Source organism: Cavia porcellus, unplaced genomic scaffold, assembly GCF_034190915.1.
Source record: "Cavia porcellus strain 051 isolate PalLab524CR breed Dunkin Hartley unplaced genomic scaffold, mCavPor4.1 scaffold_15, whole genome shotgun sequence".
Classification (NCBI taxonomy): domain Eukaryota; kingdom Metazoa; phylum Chordata; class Mammalia; order Rodentia; family Caviidae; genus Cavia; species Cavia porcellus.
In genome coordinates, this window is record NW_026947498.1 from 70,276,551 (window position 1) to 70,295,922 (window position 19,372).

The following is a 19,372-nucleotide window of genomic DNA, read 5'->3' on the forward strand; positions in this document are numbered from 1 at the left end:
CATAAATGTAAATTAAAGGATGGAAAACAACATTTTATGCACTAGGACTCACAAAACAAGCATCCGTAGCATTTATTATATCAGACACAGTCAACTTCAACTTAAAGTGGATTAAAAGAGAGAAGGTACTAGTTAAAGAAACAATCCAACAAGAAGAGATAACATTGATAATCAAATACTGGAGCCCCTCTGTTCATTAAAAAAACTGTTAAAAGATCAAATAAATGTTAACACAGTCATAGTAGGAGACTTTAACATCCCACTTTTGCAAAAAGACAGATCAACTAAAGTCAACCACGAAAGAAACTTCAGAGCCACCACACCCCTGAACATGTAGATTTCATAGATATATTAAGTATTCCATCCCTCTACAACAGAGTATACATTCTTTTCAGCAGTACATGATTCTTTTTCCAAAATAGATCACACATTAGTCCACAAAGGCTGCTTAAGTAAATATGAAAGAATTGAAGTTATTCCATGCATATTGTTTGACTGTGCAGTGAAAATAGAAATTGACATTAAAAAATATTCTAAAAGGCAAAAGCTCTTGTAAAATTAACAGCATATTCCTGAACAACCAATAGGTCACAGAAAACATCAAAAAATTTTGAAAGTTAGTGGCAATGACTATACAACTCAACAAAACCTTTGGGACACTTTGAAAGCTGTTCTAAGAGGAAAATTCATTGCAATCAATGCTCACATTAGCAAAACAGAGCAGACTCAAATAAATAACTTTATGAGAAATCCTAAGATACTTGAGAAACAACTACAAAGCAGCCCCAAACTGAAACTAAAGAGAGAAATTTCAAAGATGAGAGAAATGAATGAAATTTGATCTAAAAAAATGTTTTAAAAAAAACAATGAAGCAAAGAGCGCATGCTTCAAAAACATAAATGAAATGGACAAGCCCTTAGCAAGGCGCACTAAGAGAAAGAAAAGACTCACATAAATGCACTAGAAACAATAAAAGTGAAATCATAATAGTGTTGAAATCCATAAGAGAGTTAGGAACTACTTGGAAAAGTTATACTCCAACATCAGTAAATACTGAATCAAGAAAGTCCTGGGATCCAAGAAATGTCAGAACTCACTTTGAATTTGAATGCCAATGTCAGCGGCAGAAAAACTCATGTAATCTTGTCCATATATTTTAAGAGCACACTTCAATAATAAAGTTTTGGTGGAATTGACCAATGGACAGGTAGGAATATTATTTTTATGGTACATGCTAAACAGAGATTATAATAAATGTATTTCCCAAAGCACACACAGATATACACAAAGACCAATGACATAAAATTAGTAATCATTATAAGCATGTAGTATTTATTGATCACATGACATTTTCATATTATTTAACCCTCACAAGCAATGCAAGAAAGAATTCTGTGCTAGTAGAGAAAAAAAATGGCATGGAGCTGGATTATCATGACAGATTTGGGGCTCCATGGATAGAAGACTCATGACAATCAACCGATATCAAGGAGACAACATAAGTAAGTAAACAGGCTGAGGATTACACTGCCTGGTGTAGGGTGTAGGATGTGTAGCATGGAGCCTACCAGTTTCTATCTTCCACTTGCACTGTTTCCACTCTTTATAGCCTCTTAAACCCATGGAACCCCCTGAGGAACTAATGCAGGCCCACCTGGACAGCACCTATGTTGCGCTCAGCTCCCCTGCCACAAAGCCTCTCAGAATCAGTGAAGAGGATTGTGAATATTACCTGGAAACTGACTTCAGACCCACATGATCTGTAGATTATCGTGGCCAAGATAGCCAGCTCAGTTTTTGTCCATTTAAAAACAAGTTGTAACAAGGGTATAGAAAACAGTATTGTAACTGTACTCCTCTGGATTTGAATTGAATCACTGACAAGCTAGTGAGTAACAGAAAAAGATAGGCAAGGTGAAAGTAGCTCTTTAAATGACTGTCATTAAGTCATAGATTGTACAGTGCCAGGTTTCCAAATATTTTGCCCATGTTTACTTCTCCTGCAAACTGGTGAGCAAGGTTGGAGGATGAATGCTCTCCTTTGGTGACAGGGATTTAAATAGTTTTTGTCTTGTCTCATCTTAAATATTTAAAAATCTAGGACTTCTCCACAGCAAATGACATAGTGTAAAAATGTTGGCTAAGCATGAATTTTGCTTCACTTTTTTTTCCAAACAAAAGCAGTTTAATACTTTAAAATAATAAAAGCACTTTTAGCAATGTAAGGTTGAATACATTTATATAGTTTATCTGTAAATATTTTTATTCCCACAAGTTCTTTATACTTCTGATTCTAAAAGTAATGAAAACTCTCTTACAAGGACCTTAAAATCGTGTTCCTAGTGGATACATAAGCCTGTGTGAGCATGAAAAGCTTTTTTTTTTAATTTTATTTAAGGAGAAAAAGAAAAAAAAACAGAAGGGTACAAGTAATACAGAATTTCAAAAAAAATAAACAGTAGGAAATCACTAGTTAATAGATTATGTATTGTCATCTTAGAAATAGTTGTTCAAGTTACAAAATTAAAGCATATAAAGTAGACATTCAAACAGTGAGACTGCAAATAGTTCTGTTCAGTGATCCAACAAAAACTCAGTAATATGGTTATCTATCTTATACACTTAAATATACAGGCAGTTATATCCTTTAGAGCACTTTCTTTTCCTCTCTTTTGTACAATGACAATTACACATTTTGAGCGTCAGCTTTTAAGAGCAATAAAGAATAAAAGTTACAAGGGGGCAAATGTTCACAACTTAGGCATAATAAAGTAGTAAGCTAGCTGTTGCAGGAAGGTAACACGGAAGTGAAGCCTAGATGATGGTCTGCCATGGGTTTAGTTAAGTTTGACACTAGAGCTTTTAAATCCCTACTATCTGAGAGTCAGAGTGCCACAGGGTGAGGGTGTACAAACAAAACCTGGACCTTCCTCTCAAGAAGTGTGCAGGTTAGGAAAGCCTGATGTAAACTGATGCATGCATCAACAGAGTTACACACAAGACAAGAAATAATACTGTTTGTATTATTTAAAGAACAAGAATTTGTCAGGAGAAACCTGGGCAAAAAGAGTGATACAGGCAAAAGCAATGTCCATGACGTGCTGGGAGTCTTACTAGTAGCGGTCACTGTAGAAGAGATTCTTGGTGAGAACATGAGATAGACGGCCTTTAAAGTCCTTTCAGCACTCAAGATGTAAGTACTTCAGAAGTCCCTGAAGATCTCTGGTCGTTTTCTGGGAGGTCCTATTCAAGCCACGGGCTTTAAATACAACTGTACAGCAGTCCTCTACCAGAAGTACATTAAAACAGCTAGAAAAGACATGAGCTTTCTGTGCTTAAGCAATTCTGAATAGAAATATAGGAATGAATGTATCAGAAAATGATTAAGTGGCTGTTAACTCACAAACAGAATCTAGTAGGCTTAAATTTTGGATCCCTAAAGCTTTTTTTTTTTAACTTTCTAAAAATTTAATCAGTAAATGTTCACAGTACATACAGTTTACAGTCATGTTGGGGAATGGGTACATGCACATGATACAGCTGTTCCTCGTTGAATCCTCCCTGCCTCTCTCTAATTATTTAATTTGAGATAACTAATTTAATTATGCCTACCCTGACTTTCACTCTCGTCATTATTAAACATGGCGTGGCGTGTGTTTGCATTCGTTGGGGTCATTCGGCTCCTCATCTTTACTCTACTTGCTTTGCTTTCCGCCCTCCTCACGCTCCCCTTGTTCCCCTGGACCATTTCACTGCTGTGAGAGACTCCTCCCTTTGTTTCCATCTACCCACACTTTACTATTGTTTGTGTTCGCCTCTCTCGAATGAGAGACACCATATGGGATATAAGCTTTGTGTCTGCTGTACTTTACTCAACATTATATTTTCCAGGTGCATCCATTTTCCTACAAAAGTCTTAAATTTGTCATTCTTTATAGCCAAGTAGTAGTCCATTATAAATAAATACACTTTTAAATCCAGTTATCTGTTTTTTTTATTTAAAGAGAAAAATAAAAAAAAATACATGGAGATAAAAAAGGGGTAGAAATAATACAGAATTACAGAAAAATAAACGGTAAGAAATCACCAGTTGATAAGTTACATGTTATCTTAGAAATAGTTGTTTAGGTTACAAAATTAAAGTATGTAAAGTGACATTCAAATAGTGACACTGCCAACAGTTCTGTTCAATGATCTAACAAAAACTTAGTAATATGGTTATCAGTCCTACACACTTGTTTTTTATCTTAAAGAGGGTAAGATTAAACATATCAAAACAGAACAAAGGAGCTGGGGATTTAGCTCAGTGGCATAAGTGCCTGCCTTGTAAGCAGGCAGTCGTGAGTTCGATCCCGTAACCGATAAAAAGGAAAAAGACAAAAAAAAAAAAAAAAAAATCAGAACAAAATAGTTCAAAAAGAAATAATTTAAAGAAACACGGATTTCAAAGCAAGTCCACTGGAGATCTTCACTGTCTATCTTATTGTCTCTAGTTTTCTTCCAAATAGTTGTCCCCATCTTCACACACATTAAATACATACTGCATATTATAGAACTAATCAAATCATTACAGGATGATGAAGGCTTTTTAGGTCTTCAAGACCTGACATTGCGGGAGTCAATAATGACTACCATAGTGTTTCTCATTCTTTTAGTAGTAGCTGTCCTTATCTTTACATATGCTGAAATTGAACTTAAGAGACTAGACTAATATCACTCTGATCAGTGAATAATAGTATTGCTAGATTTTGTATCATAATGCTACAGAATTAGCATTGGGTTTCTTATGGGTCTCTTCTTCTTTAGAGTATCTGACACAGATGGAAGAACGGAGGAAATCCAGTTATCTGTTGATGGGTATACAGGCTGCTTTCAGGATTTGGCTATTACAAATTATGCTGCTATAAACTTTGGTATGCATGTTTCACTGTAATATGATGACCTTAGCTCTTTGGGGAAGATCCCTAGAAGGGAGATAGCTGGGTCATATGGAATTGCTAGTTTTGAGAAATCTCCATAATGCCTCCCACAATGGTCACACTAGTATACATTCCCACCAGTGATGGTGGAGGGTTCCTTTTTCACCGCAGCTATCCTACATTTGTTATGGATTTCCTAATGATTGCCATTATTTATGGAGTAAGATTGAATCTTAATGTTGCAACGATTTGCATTTCTCTATTGGCCAGAGGTGTTGAATATTTTTGCATATATCTATTGGTCATTTGTATTTCTTCCTTGGTTAAGTTTCTGTTCATTTCCCTACCTCATTTCATGAATACATCTTTACTTTTAGGTGGTTTAGTTTTATTGAGTTCTTTTATATTTTAGATATTAGTCCTCTGAGGAGCAGTTGGCAAAATATTTTTCCCATTCTGTAGGTTGTCATTTCACTCGACTAATTCTTTTGATGTACAGCAGCTTTTTAGTCTGATATTATCTCGCTTTGTTTACTCTTATTTCTTGCGCCATTCTGATTGTTTAGAAAATCCTTTCCTACACCGTCTCCAAGTGTATTACCTATTTTACCTTCCAGCAAGTTTAGTTGTTTGTATGTTTAGATCTTTGATCCATTTTAATTTTGGTGAAAGGGTCCAGTTTCAACCTTGGGCAAACAGATAATGGGTTTTCCCAGCATCACGTACTGAATGTTATCTTTCCTTCAATGTACTCTTTGTCAAAGATCACAGAGTTGAATGTGTCTGGGAATGTTTTTCTGTACTGTATCCTGTTCCATTTTTCTATGTATCTGTTTCTGGTCCAGCACCATGTTTTTATCACTATTGCTTTGTAGAACTTTTTAGCTTGAAGACAGATATTGCTTTGCCTGCTTTACTCTTGTTGCCCAGAATTGCTTTGGCTATTCTGGGTCTCTTCCGGTTCCATATGAATGTCTGGATTGTCTCTAGTTCTGTAAAATATGCTGTTGATATTTTGATTGGGACTGCACTGAATCTGTATAACATTTCTAGGAGGATGGCCCTTTTTAGTAGAAGACATCTTTCTAATTTCTGATGTCCTCTAATGTCCATTTTCAGAGTACTGTAAGTTTTCATTGTAGAAGTCTTTCATTTTCTTGGTTTTTCTTAAAGGTGCAAAAGGTAGTTTTCCTAACTTCTGCTCATATTCACTGTTGGTATTCACGAATGCTAATCACTTTTGTATTGACCTTGTATCCTGCTACATTGGTAAAACTGGTTTTTAATTCTATGAATTTTGGTGGAATTCTTTAGGTCTTCTAGGTAAAGTATCATGTCATCTGGGAATAATGGTTATTTGGCTAATTCTGTGTATATAATCCATTTATTTCTTTTTTTGCCATATTGCCTGGTTAATGTTTCAAGAACTATTTTGAACTATGTTAAGCAGAGGTGTAGTGGACATCCTTGTCTTCTTCCTGATTTTAGGGGCAATGCTTTTAGTTTTTTCCCATTTTGTGTGATGCTCACTTTTGTTTTAATAGCTTCTATCATATTCAAGTATGACCCTACTTGTTTTCTTCAGGGTTTTGTTTCTTTTTTATCATGATGTTGGATTTTGTTGAAAGCCTTTTCGCATCTTTTTATATAGACATTGTTTGGCCTTGCTTATTTATGTGATGTGTTACATTTATTGCCTATAATTTTGAAAAGGGCCCTCTTAACTCTAATTATAGCTAAGCAAGTCCTATCACTCTATCCCCTTTGCCCTGCTTTTTCTTCACAACACTTATTACCCTGCATTCTTTTGTGTACCACAGATATGGAAGATCTTTGAAGACAAAGAATGCCCATCTTACTCTATTTTCAGAGCCTTTAACAGCAATTAGCACAAATTAGTAATTTTCACTTCATTCATGGGATGAATGAATCTAGTTGAAGTGAGTTAGATTTGTACGTGGTCAGCAGTGATTTAGCTGTATGCTCTCCACTTAAGTCTTTGCTGCTTTATTCTGTTTTATTCTCCATTTAATTGAAGCAGGACTATCAATTGTAAGGCACTAGGCATAAAGCGCTATCATTGGTGGAAAGAAAAAAGAAAGAAAAAGGAACTCCAAAGGTCACTGAAATAAAGGGAAAATATGCATCAAGTACTTCTTTGGTTCTTCAGGGCAGCACTGCTTTCCTCCACAGCAAGCCACAGAAACCACAATCTTTACCATCTTCATTCCCCAAATCGTATCACAGAAACTAAAACATCTGATACAGTCTTCCCCTACTCTTCTGTTTTGGAGCTGGCCATTACAAAATTCTCTTTGCTACCTCGTCTGATAGATCGTAAGACTTCATCTCAGTCCTAGCTCATGCCCAGGAGGAAGGAATGCTGTACAGACAGGCCAAGAAGAATCTCGACAGACAGGCTTTGCTGTTTTCCCCGTTTATTGACCTTAGATCATACTCTTTTGGTCCAGTCACATTTCTGCACAGTTGTGCATGCTTATACAAAGAAGTCTCAATAATCCCCATCCTCAACAGAGTCTGGAGAACTTATGGACAGTTGAACACATGGAGTCTTACAACTAATTTATCTGCTTAGGACAAACCCCAACTGCATAGACAAAGACATTTCTACACTCTGAGCCCCTCCAGGCACTGCCCAGAGTAAACTTTCATTAGGATGTTTATCTGCACTCTCTAAAACACCATTTATAAGAAACCAGGTAATGTGTTTCAGTGAGTTCTGTGAACTGCTCTGATGGTGTCTAGTTGAGGGGAGATGTCACAGGAACCCCAATCTGTAGCTGGTTGGCGTGAAGGTCTGGAGCCTCGGACCTGTGACTGGCCTCTGAAGTATGGGGCAGACTTGCTGGACTGGCTCCTCAATCTGTGGGTTCTGACTCTCTGTCCAGGTAGTGCCAAGAATTGAAGGGGCTGGGGATTTAGCTCAGCAGCATAAGCGCCTGCCTTGCAAGCAGGCAGTCGTGAGTTTGATCCCCGGTACCAATAAAAAGACCAAAAAAAAAAAAGAATTGAAATGCAAAATAAGACCCCCACCCACTGTACACTGCAAAACTTACTGCTTGCTTGATGGTGGTAAGAAATCTCATTTTGGGATCACAGAAGTGATCTGTGTTGTGTGCATATAAGAGGAAAAACATTATTTCATCCTCAGAGTTACCACATAATAATATGAAAAGCTTACTTCTACATATGAGTAACAGCTGATGTTTGGAAACAGAAAGGTGACCCAATTTTCTTCCTTGCATTATTTTGTCTCCCAAGTTATATTTTTAAGAGTTATGGCTTATTATCACCAAATAAGCCAATACATTAATTCATGAATACTGGAAGTAAAAATATTTAAAATGCTAACAAGCAATTCTGTGAACATAGTCTGGAATTCATGTAGTACTTTTAACCCTTAAAAAAAAAAAAAAAACCAAATCTCCATCTGTAAAACTTGATCATATCAGAGAGTACAAGTCCTCAGACTTGCAGCACTCACAAGTAAAACCACCAGGAAGAACCCCTGGACAACACTTTTTAATGTGAAAACCTGCCCACGTATTAAACACCCTTGCAGCAGACAGGCGATTGGTATTACATGTTCATCATAGCACAAGACCCAGTTTTCCAGGAGTTAAGATGCACCGGAGGGAAGTGAAACTGAGAAGTTAGGAAAGTTGGTATGGAAAAGCAGAGAGAACAGCATGCTTCATAGAACTTTTATAACAGAAATGTCTCAACTAAATGAAACCAGTATCGGTCTAGAAAGGCGGAATGACAGTCAGTAGCAAGATTTTCAAACTTCATCATGTTCAAAGATATTAAGGATAAAACCTTATGCGTTTTTTATTTGTTAAAACCTCCCAAATTTCTAAAAATAAAACTTAGCTGTTAGTATTTTTATATTAGCCTGGCTTTGTTTTTTGAAGGCCTTAAAGCATGTATTCAAGATAAAAACAGAATGCCAAGGATTTAAGAAAACATATGTTAGATGTAGCAGCACCCTCCCATGTGCCAGCTTTGAGAAAACCAGGGAATAGCGCCCTTCCCAGGAGTCAGCCAGTGTGCAGGCAGGGAGACAAGATTCCACCCCTACTCCATAAGCAACCGCTGCTTCTGAGGAATAGAGGCTGAGGTGACAGCAACCGAAATAAGAAAGAACTTAACACTTGTATTGTTTGATTGCCTTTGCAGACCTAAAGCCAGTAGTCTGATCATCCACTTAGAGGAAAACAACGTGCAATATAGTAACTAGTGTGGATTTCCTACTGTCCTAAGTCCAACGTGACTCTCCTTGTTTCATTTTGTTTAATTTTAAAATAAAATTCTAAAAAACAAAACAAATGGGAGCAATACAGGTGCCCATTTAAAAAAAAAAAAAAGAAAACATATGCTAACTGAGGATTGTTATCAGTGATTTTGTTTTTCTTATAAAGTAGTACTAACTGGTACCTTTTTTCTAAAAGAAATGTTTCTACATTTTACTAACAGCACTGGCCCAGAGCATACAGCAACCCAGACAAACATACAATGTCAATTAAAAATAAAGTTATCTCAAAACTAAAAAGATATTCTAGGTTGAAGTAGCCATTTTTTCTAGAGATCCTTTTTCACTCTTCTTTAAAATAACCACAAAATCCTTTCAATCCACACCCTAACTCAAGGGTTAAATTTAATGAAAGAATTATATTCGTTAAATATAATTCAAATATAAAAGAATTATATTTGTTACTAAATTGAAAGACTGTAATTCTTTGCTAGTTATCTAAAGTCTGATACTCTAACAATTATTAATTTTTAAGGGTGACTTGTTTTTACAGAGTACCAAATTTTTTCTAATGGTAAATTTATTAATTCATATAATTTATTTTTCATACATAATTAATACTATACAAATTATTTCTCAAAGAAACTTAAAACACCAGCATATCTTCAATGTAGACAAGTTCTAATCTAAGTAAGGAAGCACTTAAGCAGTTTCCACTGATTTCATTTCTCCAGATGGCCAGTTCTCAAGGACTTCTGGAGTCTAGTTATGTTGGCATCCAGTGCTGCCAGCCCATTTCTGAAGTCTTGTTCATCACGAGAAGTGAACGTTGAGAAAGAAGAGATGCTCCAGTCGGACATCAGGTCAGAATTTAAAAAACTGCCATCGCAGCCAGCACTGCCTTTCACTTGGATACCGGTGGTGTGAAAAGCTGATGGGCCACAATGCGCCTGTTTCTCTGGTTCTTTGGTGGCAGCGGGGACCTTACTAAGGGCTTCCTTTATTTTCTGCAGAAGTTGTTGGTCATATGCATCAGCTGGTTTGCAAAGTTTTTCAGGTATATCTTCTGCTCTATTATTCAAACAAGGTACAGGAACACACAGCTTACTTTCTGCTTCCGGGGTCAGCACACTGTTGCTGACCAGTTGCTGGGTTGTGGCAACACTTATCTGTGGCTGGGGGGATATTCTCTTAGAAAGTGGAGAATTCTTTTTAGAACTGCTTCTAACAAAAGGAATATAAATTGTACTATCCAAATCACATTCATCTTCTATTAAAGTCATGCTTTCACACTCCATATCAGAATCCTGTTTTGAAAGATCAGGAAGAATCCCAGGAGTGGTCGCCGTCTCCACGACCCTGTTTTTGCCAACGGGAGAGCCTCTGGAAGGCAGGACATTTTCACAGGATCTGATCGGCTCTGTGGTTTCTTCCCTGTTAACTGCAGAAAGTGGCTCTGAGTACATAAAAGTGTGATTTATTTCCAAATTATGCAGGTAGCTCATTACAGAAGTGTGAGGAGGGGCTGGGTCCTGTTGAAGTTGTTTATCGTACATGTGCAGAAGCGATCTGGTCAGGTTATTCCCATGCTTGCCGCGAGTAGTATCCACACTAAGATCTGAGAGCAGCTTTGCCATACTGTTCTGTAAAGTTCTGTCAAGAATTTGGAACAATAATTATTAGAGGTTTTTGCCTACTTCTTTATTCATTATATATACCTCCATCTTTTTTTAAAAAAGAATTTCAAGCATGTATCTTTGTTCTTAATATGAAAACAAGCTGCTAAAAGCAAAAGTCATAAAATATGCTTGGACAAGAATAAAGTACAAATGAGAAAAGACCTTGATTTGTATCAAACCATAATTGTTTTCTCTTAAGGTATGGAAACTTTTTACTTCTGAGCAACACTACAAAATGAACCTTTGAGTAAAAAGCCATCATAAACATAGTAGGCTACATTATAGAGCAAAATGGAAAATATACTAGTTTTTTGTTAAAATTATTTTCCTCCATTCGAAATGGAACAATACTGGAAAAAATGGGTGGTTAGATATAATTATCATAATTAGGTATAAGCAACAGCCAGGAAGCAGAAAAGTAACACATTAAGAAAAACACACTAGAAGTTAGAAGAAATGGTATCAAATCCTACTGCAATCTTCAAAAAGTCACCTAATTTTTCTTAATCTCAATTTTGTCAATTGTAAAGTAAAAATACCTACTTCAGAACTTAATATAGATTGAACAATTTTAATAAACTGTTTTTTATTTTATTACATCATAAGATATAAGGGTCAAGTGTTCAGCACATTTTCAGCCTATATAGGTGTCCATTCGATGGCAGCCTGTATTGGTGGTTTTATTAAAGCTATTTCATAGCCTTTAGTCTATTTGAATTGAATCATGAATGTTCCTACAAATCAATAAAAGATAAACATACCAATCTGGAAAAAAGATATTAAAGCACATCAACAGGTAACTAACAAAATGAAAAATAAGCGTGTCTTAGAGTTCAACTTTTAAACATTCTGTGTTTTGTACCAGTGTTGGAAACATTTTCTTTCTTCACACTTATCAAACATAGTAACATACGAATAACTACTGTTAGGGCACAGGTGTTCTGCTCCAGATTTCACAGGCCAGTAGGAAAGTACAGTCTCCATATATCTGACCCACACTGACAGAGGTGACCCTGCCAACATCAGAAGTCTGCCTGAGACTTTCTTAGACCAAAGGCAACATGCCCACCCTGCCTGAAGAGAATACCTAACCTGGCTCTACCCCAGTGGCTGAGTGATAATCCCACCCCCGCATGATGATCCGGGTAAGGCCTCCCCAAGCCTGAAGCAAGCGTAAGCACATTTATCTGTGGAGAACAGCATCTGGCCCTCCCAGATCTGAGTGGTGGAAGGGTGCCATACTGAACCTCCCACGTTTCCACATGTACAGCAGGGACTCTGGGAGTGTTCCTGCCCAGCAGAAGTGCTCTGACTACAGTTCTGCCTAGCCTGGCAGGAGATAAGCCTGTGACAGTACTCAATTGTGGTGAACAGCCTCTGGCCATATCAATGGCTGGACAGTGTCAGTGTAGTGGCCACACAGACTCAGAGCCCAGCCTGCAGCTCACACCAGTACAGATTCAAACAGCAATGCCACCCAGCTAGGGAATACAGGCTGTCCCTCTGCCCAATCAAAGGAGATGGCAGAGCCCATAACTGTCTCACTGGATTGTGGAACATAGCCAGTGGCACTGCTTGGCCTAGAGCACAAGCAAAATCCTAGCCCAAATAGAAAACCTAAAAGCAAAGCCCGCATACCTGTGTCCACAGGCAGCCTGCCCAGAATCCAAGGGCAAACCAAGCGTCTGTCCATACCAAAAAATACCACAAAGGCAGGAAGAAGTGGCTGCTTCCTTAAATGAGCAGCAACAACACAAAGACACAAGGAATATAAAGAATCAGGAAAATATGACTCCACTGAGAAAAACTAATAAAGCTCCAATAATGTATCATAAAGAAACGGAGATACATGAAATGACTGAAATAATTCACTTAACAAATGTACAGGGAACTATAAGAAAATATGGATAGAAAACTACCTGATATTTGGAAAATAATTTATCAATAAAATCAGAAGTTTGACAAAGAGAAACAATTAAGAGATAATGTAACAGGCTGGGATTTTAGCTCAGGTTGGGGTTTTGGCTCAGTGGCATAAACGCCTGCCTGGCAAGCGTGTGAGGTCATGAGTTCGATCCCCAGTACCAAAAAAAAAGAAAAGAGATAATATAATAACTGAACTGAGAAATTCAACAGAAAGATTCAAGAGTACGCTTGATCAAGCAGAAAAAAAAAAATCAACGGGGCTGAAAGACAGAAAATTGGAAATTATCCAGTCAAAGGAGCAAAAGGAATGAAAAGGTATAAAGAAAGTCTAAATACAGGACTCCATCAAGAGACATAACTGTTGCACAAGAGGAGTGCTGTGCTTTCTACATAGATAACCCTCCAAAGCAACGTGCACTCATGGATGGGGCTGCGGGAGGTGATGGATTAGCCCACTGTAGGGTTTAAACTGTGTGTGACGCTGAGGTCACACACCTCAGCCTGGTGGGAAGAGGTGGTCACTGGGGGCATGACCTGCTCACACGCACTCACAGAGATTCCTCTGATGACTGGTTTTATATTATAGTACTGACGTAAGAGCTATGCAAATAAAAGTCATCTTGTTCTTAGTATTGTAATGTTAATACTGTATATAATTCTTCATTTAGCAATCAATACATTTAACGATCCAGTTGCAGGAACAGAACATAGCTGTTAAACAAGGAGAGTGTGTGTGTGTGTGTGTGTGTGTGTGTGTGTGTGTGTGTGTACTTGTTTCCCGCTTCCTCCCGATTGCTCTCTGCTTCCTGCCTGCCACGCCAACCTGCTGGGAGCCAGCTAACCATGGACTGAAACTTTCCTCCTTTTAAATTGTTGGTGTCAGGTATTGTGTCTCAGTGACAAGAAAACGGCTAAAACAAGCAGTTACATATGAGAGGAGAGAAAAAAATTCTAAAACACATATTTAAGGAAATAATGGCTAAAATTTCCCCAAATCTAGGAAAAGATACCAAAACTCAGGGACAAAAAACTCAGAGATCTGCAAGCCAAACTAATCCACAGGAGTTCACTAAGACATACCTAGATCAAGTTACCAAAAATCAAAGACAAAAGAAGAATTCTGAAAGCATAGAAAGAAAACCTATCAGATACCATCAGACAAGCCCTGACTTCTCAGCAAAACCCTGCAGGCTGGAAGAGAATGGGATGATACATATATTCAAAGAAATGGGAAAATAAATTGCTATCCATGACTACTTTGCTTGGCAAAGTTGTCACTCAGAAATGAGGGAGAAATAAAAATTTCCCAAATAAAACCTAAGGGGATTTTATCACTACCAGACAAGTCTTGCAGAAACTGCTATCGAGAATTCTTTATGTTTAATTAAAGGCTATTATCGTAACATCTGAAAGAACAAACCTCAATGATATAGGCAACCAATAGCTGTATTAAGTATATTTTAGTACTATAAAGGTTGTATGTAAAGAAATTTTATCCCTAGTAAGAAGGTTAAAATACAAAACTATTCAAACAACTAACTACAATAGGTTGTTAAAGAATAAAAAATTATAAAAAGCAAATTTTGACATCAAATTTATAAAACATGCAAGTTAAGGTGTAGTTTTTGTATATGATTAAAGCTGAAGTATTATCAACTTATAATAGCTTATTATATATATGGTGTCTTACGTAAACTTCACGGTAATCATAAAGCAAAACTCTACTGTAGATATACAAAACATAAAAAGAAAGAATTCAAAGCATACCACTATACAAAACCATCAAACTACAAAATAAGGCAGTAAAAGGAAAAATGAAATAAAGAATATACAAATTTATCAGAAAACAAATTATAAGACAGCAGGTATAAATCCATACTCATCACCAATTACTTTGTAATTAACTTTTCAAATCAAAAGTCATAAAGTGGGTGAATAGATTTAAAAAAAAATTAAAAAAGACCCAAGCCAGGAGTAGCAGTGCACACCTGTAGTCCCAGCACTCGGGAGGCTGAGGTACAAGGATTGTTGGGAGTTCAAGACCAGCCAGGGCTACAAAGGTAGCTCAAGGCCAGCGGGAACTGCAGAGTGAGACCCTGTCTCAAAAATACAAAAAAACAAAACTCCAACCATATGCTGCCTACAACAGACTCACTTTAATAGTGAAAAGGTTAGAAAAGACATTCCAAGCAAACTGAGACCAAAAGCAAGGGCAGCCATACTTCTATCAGACAAAATACGTTTAGGTCAAAAGCTTAAAAACAGAGAAAGAAAGTCATTATATAATGATAAAAAGATTGAGTCACTTCGGGAACATAACCACACATCCAATATTGGAGCACCTAAAAAGCAATTATAAATATCTGAAGAGATGAACTGTAATACAGTAATACAAGGTAAGGTCACTACCCCACTTTCAACAATGGGCATATCATCTAGATAGAAAATTAACACAGAAACATTAGATTGAATTACACTTTAGACCAAATCAATGACCCTCTACAAAGCATTCTATCCTATAGCAGCAAATATTCTTCTCTGGCATAAATGAAATATTATCTATGAAATGAAAACAGTATAAATCATGTTAGGCCAGAAAAAAAAAGCCTCACATAACTTTAAGAGAGATAAATCATATTGTACGTCTTTCCTGTTCATGTGAAATTAGAAATCAACAATAGGAGAAATCTTAGAAAATTCAGATGAGGAAATAAAACAATATGCACCTGAACAACCAATGGAGAAAAGAAGAAATTGAAAGTGAAATAAAAAATACTTTGAGATGAATGGAAACACCATTTATCAAAACTTATAGTATACAGCAAGAGCAATTCAAAGGGAAATTTATAGAAATAAATGCCTGCTTCAGAAAAAAAGATCTCAAATAAAAAATCTAATATTATAACTTAAGGAACAAAGTTCTGTGCTCACTTTGGCAGCACATATACTAAAACTGGAATGATAGAAGATTAGCACGGCTCCTTTTGCAAGGATGACATGCAAATTCGTGAAGTGTTCCATATTTTTATATTCTAGATAAGCATAAAAAATAATTACGACTTCAAGAACTCCAACAGGGAAAAAACCACCAAGCAGGGCAGACAATTAAACAGAGGGGAAAGGTGAAGAACCAACAGCAGAAAGATAACAAGACAAAAATAGGCCAATCTGTATCAGTCATAACCATTAATGTAAATGGCCTCAATTCACCAATTAAAAGAAACAGACTGGCAGAATGGATCAAGAAATAGCATCCAACCATATGATGTATACAAGAAACCCATTTAACAATAGGAAATTCAGAGACTAAAAGTCAAAGGATGGAAAACAATACTTTATACAACAAGAACCTGTCCACCCCCCCCACCCCCCCGAAAAAAAAGCAGGGGTAGCTATTCTGGTGCAGACAATGTGAACTTCAAACCAAGAATGATCAAAAGAGATAAAGACGGTCACTACAGACTAGTTAGGGGAAAACTTCAAGAGGAAATGATAACAATCCTAAGGAGCTAAAGTTCCAACCAAGCCTAAAGCACAAGAAAGGAAGTGGCAAAAATCAGAGTAGGGGAAATAAAAAAAGACTAGAAAAAAAATCAATGAAACTTAAGAGTTGGCTTTTTGTAAAGATAAAACTAAAAACCCTTATTAGACTTATTAAGAAAAAAAGAGAAAAACTCAAAATCTGAAATGAAAGATAAAGCATTAACAATTCATATCACAGAAACAAATTATAAAAAACTATCAAAAGTTACACATCACAAATATGATAATCTATATGAAATGAGTAAATTCCAAAGCACATACAACCCACCAAGACTGAATCATGAGCAAAGAGAAAGTCTGAACAGATCAGTAACAAGAAGATTGAATCAGTAACGAAGTCTCCTATTAGCAAAAAGCATAGGACCAGAAAGTATTATGGCTGAATTCTACCAAACATTTAAAGAAGAACTAATACCAGTCCTTCTCAAATTACTCCAAAAAACTAAACTTTTCCAAATTCATTTTACAAGGCCAGAGTTACCTTATACCTAAGGCAGACAAGGACGCTACAGAAAAAGATAAATATAGGCAATATTCCTGGTAAACACAGATGCAAAAATCCTCAACAAAATACTACTAAACCAAATTTAAAAACACCTTAAAGGAATCATTCAGTATGAACAAGTGGAACTTATCCTTGGGATAAATGAATGGTTCAACATATGCAAATCAATAAATGTGACTGATACATCACATTAACAAAACAAAGGGAGAAAAAAATCCAGGTGCTCCTTGACTTTATGATGGGGTACCAAAATACTATTAGAACTGGTTTTTTAAAATTACAGTATAAAAAATTAATACATAAATATCAAAAAGATTTCTATACAGCAATAACTATCCAAAAAAGAAATGAAGAAAACAATGCCATTTACAACAATGATTAAAACACCCCAAACACTGAGACGCGAATTTAACCAAGAAGATGAAAGACCTGTTTACAGAAGACAAACATTGATGAAAAAAAACTAAATAAATGAAAAGCTATTCCATGCTCATGAACTGAAAGAATTAACATTGTCAAAATGTCTGCACTATTTAAAGCAATCTACAGATTCGATGCAATCCCTACCACAAATACAATGCCATTTTTCAAAGAACTAGAATAATTCTAAAATCCATATGGAACCCCCCAAATTCCAAATAGCAAAAAGAACAAAGCTGGAGTCATTAAACTCCTTAATTTCAAAATATATTATAAAGCTACTCTAATCAAAACCAACATGGTACTTGTGTAAAGACAGGTATTTTACACAGGGGCGGAAAAGAAAGCTAACAATTGATGGGTTTCTGCCCGCATGCTATTTGCCAAGTCATCACGATGGTCCAAAACGGCTAAGAAACCACAAGAACAGAGCACATCAGTTTCCTCCTTCTTCCCTCAGCCCAACATAAAAACCTCCTCTTGCTTCGTCAAGCGTGTCAGGGCTACTCTGATAAGCTGCTGCTGTCATTTTCCCTTCCTCCCAGTCTCCTCCCCCAGACAGACCTAATAAAAGCCCAACTACTTCTTTGTTCTGGTCAGAAGAAATGTTGCATTCTTCTGAGCAACCCTTCTGTGCCTTCTAAAGGCCTCTTTATCTCTCTTTCTCTTTGTCTCTCAACCATGCCAAAAAACCTGACAAAAATAAACCCAGGGATTTGTAGCTGATTTTTAACAGAGGTGCCAAGGACATAAAATGCAGAAAGAGCAGTCTCCTTCAATAAACAGTTTTAGGAAAACTGGATATTCACATGGAAAACAATGAAATTGGGCCCTTATCGCATACCCTATACAAGCATAAAAATCAACTCAAAATGAATTAAAGACTTATAACTCACAAACTAAAAAACTACCAGAAGAAAACATAGGAACTAAGCTTCACATAACACGGGTTTGGACAGTTTTTCGGCTATGATCTTAAAATCACAGACAGCAAAATCAAAATAGATCAAAAAAACTGCATCAAATTAGAACACTTCAGCCAGATGTGGTAAGTGTTTGCCTGCAATTCCATCACTCTGAGAGGCAGAGGGAGGTGGAGGGTAAATTGGAGCCCAGTATGGGCAACTTAGTGACTTTGGGGAACTGTCTCAAAATAAAAATAAAAAAGTCATGGGACGCAAAGGCCCTGAGCGCAATCCCGAGTACAGGCAAAACACAAAACAAAAAGCTTTTCACTTAAAAGGAAACAACAGAGTGAAAACCCCATGTGAGAAAAAGTATTTGCAAACCCAATAAAGGATCAGAATCCAAAATACCCTGAAATGAAAGTTGCACTTGGGCTATGGATACAGCTCAGTGGTAGGGTACTGGCTGAGCACTTGAAAGGCCCTGCATTTGATCCCCAGCACCACAAAATCAAACCCAGCTCAACTCAAGCCAACCCATAAAAATGTTGAATCATAGAGTTGGATGATGGTAAGTAGGAGATGGGGAACAGAAAAGATTCAGTTAGGCAGGAGGAATAAATTTTTGAGTTCTATTGCATGCAGGGTGATCGTACTTAAAAATAATGTATTGTACATTTCAGCCTCTGAAATCGGGGACAAAAATGAAACAAGGGACTATAACATCAGCAATAGCTTAAACTCTGGAAACTACAGCCATCAAACTTTGGATATATAACATGACTCACTATTATTTCTGAAACTAAAAAAGAAGTCTCTATAAAGAGTTGAGAATATTAAAAATTTTAAAGGAGCAATGTAAACACCTAGATAGCTACGAAGTAGGTATACCTCTTTTGTACAAAATATAATTAAATAAAATTTTAATTTAATATATCAGTACCATGAACAGTATTCTTTGAAGCTACTGAAATATTTACTATTTATCTATTAAAATATATTATTCCCAAATTTTAAGTTACATATGCTCTAGTAAATATGAAGAAAGAAAAAGTGATGAAAGTATATTTCAAAATCACTGAAGATTGAGAAGAGAGAGTTTAGGACATTTGTTTAGACCTCACACGAATATCTTTCAGTTTCATTACCTGTCTCCAAGGCTGAGAAAGTCACTCAAAAGTTTCCTGGTTTGTATTTTTTT

At 36.5% G+C, this 19,372-nt stretch overlaps 1 protein-coding gene and 1 non-coding gene across 4 annotated transcripts in view; one reads left to right on the top strand and one right to left on the bottom strand.

Moving 5' to 3' along the window:
* Positions 1–7,341: 7,341 nt before the first annotated feature.
* The window catches only part of Ccdc14 (coiled-coil domain containing 14), a 45,154-nt gene continuing 33,123 nt past the window's right edge, over positions 7,342–19,372 (bottom strand). For all 3 annotated transcript variants that reach the window (XM_013146377.3, XM_063225103.1, XM_063225102.1), the window contains one exon: positions 7,342–10,846. In XM_013146377.3, the coding sequence (XP_013001831.1) occupies positions 9,916–10,846 (931 nt within the window). In that variant the 3' untranslated portion in view covers positions 7,342–9,915. The remainder of the gene's footprint in view (positions 10,847–19,372) is intronic.
* LOC111755300 (U6 spliceosomal RNA) lies at positions 15,722–15,825 on the top strand. The gene has a single exon (XR_002789870.1). It is a non-coding gene; the product is annotated as a U6 spliceosomal RNA (small nuclear RNA).